Source organism: Calidris pugnax, unplaced genomic scaffold (genome assembly GCF_001431845.1).
Source record: "Calidris pugnax isolate Ruff unplaced genomic scaffold, ASM143184v1 scaffold272, whole genome shotgun sequence".
Taxonomy (NCBI): domain Eukaryota; kingdom Metazoa; phylum Chordata; class Aves; order Charadriiformes; family Scolopacidae; genus Calidris; species Calidris pugnax.
Genome location: NW_015091016.1, coordinates 854,058 through 855,556, shown reverse-complemented (window position 1 = coordinate 855,556; position 1,499 = coordinate 854,058). Strand labels below are relative to the sequence as shown.

The following is a 1,499-nucleotide window of genomic DNA, read 5'->3' as shown; positions in this document are numbered from 1 at the left end:
TGCCCCCCTTGTTCCCCTCTTCTCCCGCCCCTCGCCCCTTGGTGCCCCCCCCGGGAGAGAGACCCTCCTCGGGCAGCATTTCCTTCAGCCTGAAGCTCCCCTGGGCCCTGCCCGGGCTGGTGCTCGCTTCCAGCCTTGGGTCAGAGGGCGAGGGGCGAGCGGGCGGCCGGGATGGAGCGGGGATGGACCCGGGATGGAGCCAGGATAGACCGGGGATGGGCCCGGGATGGAGCGGGGATGGACCTGGGATGGACCTGGGATGGAGCAGGGATGGAGCCGGGATGAAGCCTGGAGGGGCCCGGGATGGAGCCGGGAGGGACCCAGGACGCCGAGGCTCCGCGGGTCGGTCCTTGTCCCGGTCCTTCTTCTGAGAGCCTGGCCCAGGTTGGCCAGAGAAGCTGTGGCTGCTCCATCCCTGGAGGGGTTCAAGGCCAGGTTGGAGGGGGCTTGGAGCAACGTGGTGTGGTGGGAGGTGTCCCTGCCCAGGGCAGGGGGTTGGAACTCGATGGTCTTTGAGGTCCCTTCCCACCCAAACCATTCCATGATTCCATGATTTGGGCTGCAGGTGGAAGGGCCCGCAGCGGTGGGTGGGCAGGGGAGGGAGCTTCTGGGCCTGGTTCCTCCAGGCAAATGGTGTTTTCTGGGCAGGGGCCGAAGCTGGGGCTGGGGGAGCCGCCGGTGGTGCCGGTGTCAGGCTTTGGTGGCCGGTGCTGAGCCAAGGTGCTTCTTGCTGCAGATGGCGGTGACGTTCGAGGAGGTGGCCATCTACTTCTCCCCCGAGGAGTGGGCCGAGCTGGGGGGCTGGCAGCGGCGGCTCTACCGGGAGGTGATGCTGGAGAACTACCAGGCGGTGGCCGAGCTGGGTGAGGACTCTCTGCGGTGCCGCCGGGGCCGGGCTCCAGCTGGAAGTCCCCTCTGGGACTGAGGGTCTCTCTCTGCCCCGCACAGGCTGGTGCCCCGTCAAGCCGGAGATCATCTGCCAGATGGAGCGAGAAGAGACGCCGTGTGTGCCAGACCCCCCTGGGGCACGGCGCAGCCGCGGGACCCCTGAGCCAGGTGGGTCTGGGGGGGCTGCAGAGCTCATGGGAGGGTCCCACAGGTGCTCCGTGCCCAGGGAGGGGGGGGGCTGGCGGGGTCCCTGTGCTGCTCCCCGTGGGGAAGGGTCCCGTGTGCCTGTCCCATCCCCGGCAGTGACCATGACCTCTCCTCCCCAGCAGACGGTGATGTCCAGACGCAGAGGGAGGATGGGGGGCTCCTCCAAGGGCTGTCAGACCCCACCAGCCGGCTCCCAGGGCGGCCCGAGCAGGACGGGAGGTGGTCGGGGGGCCTCCAGGCCAAGCTGCTGCCACCCCAGCTCCCCCACGGCCCCTCAGACCCCAAGAGACCCCACGTGTGTGTCAAGTGTGAGAAGAGCTTCGGCAAGATCCAGGACCTGAGGAGGCACCAGCAGACGCACACGGCGGCGCGGCCCTTCTCCTGCCGGCAGTGCGGCCGCCGCC

The 1,499-nt window shown here is 69.2% G+C and overlaps 2 protein-coding genes across 2 annotated transcripts in view; one reads left to right on the top strand and one right to left on the bottom strand.

The window, feature by feature from the left end:
* Nucleotides 1-1,499, bottom strand: part of LOC106896039 (gastrula zinc finger protein XlCGF26.1-like) — a 21,116-nt gene that overhangs the window by 5,775 nt on the left and 13,842 nt on the right. The gene's annotated exons all lie outside the window — the stretch shown is intronic.
* Nucleotides 1-1,499, top strand: part of LOC106896033 — a 22,855-nt gene that overhangs the window by 11,572 nt on the left and 9,784 nt on the right. Inside the window, exons 13-15 of the mRNA XM_014955738.1 lie at nucleotides 737-863; nucleotides 949-1,056; nucleotides 1,215-1,497. Of these exons, the coding sequence (XP_014811224.1) occupies nucleotides 737-863; nucleotides 949-1,056; nucleotides 1,215-1,497 (518 nt within the window). The remainder of the gene's footprint in view (nucleotides 1-736; nucleotides 864-948; nucleotides 1,057-1,214; nucleotides 1,498-1,499) is intronic.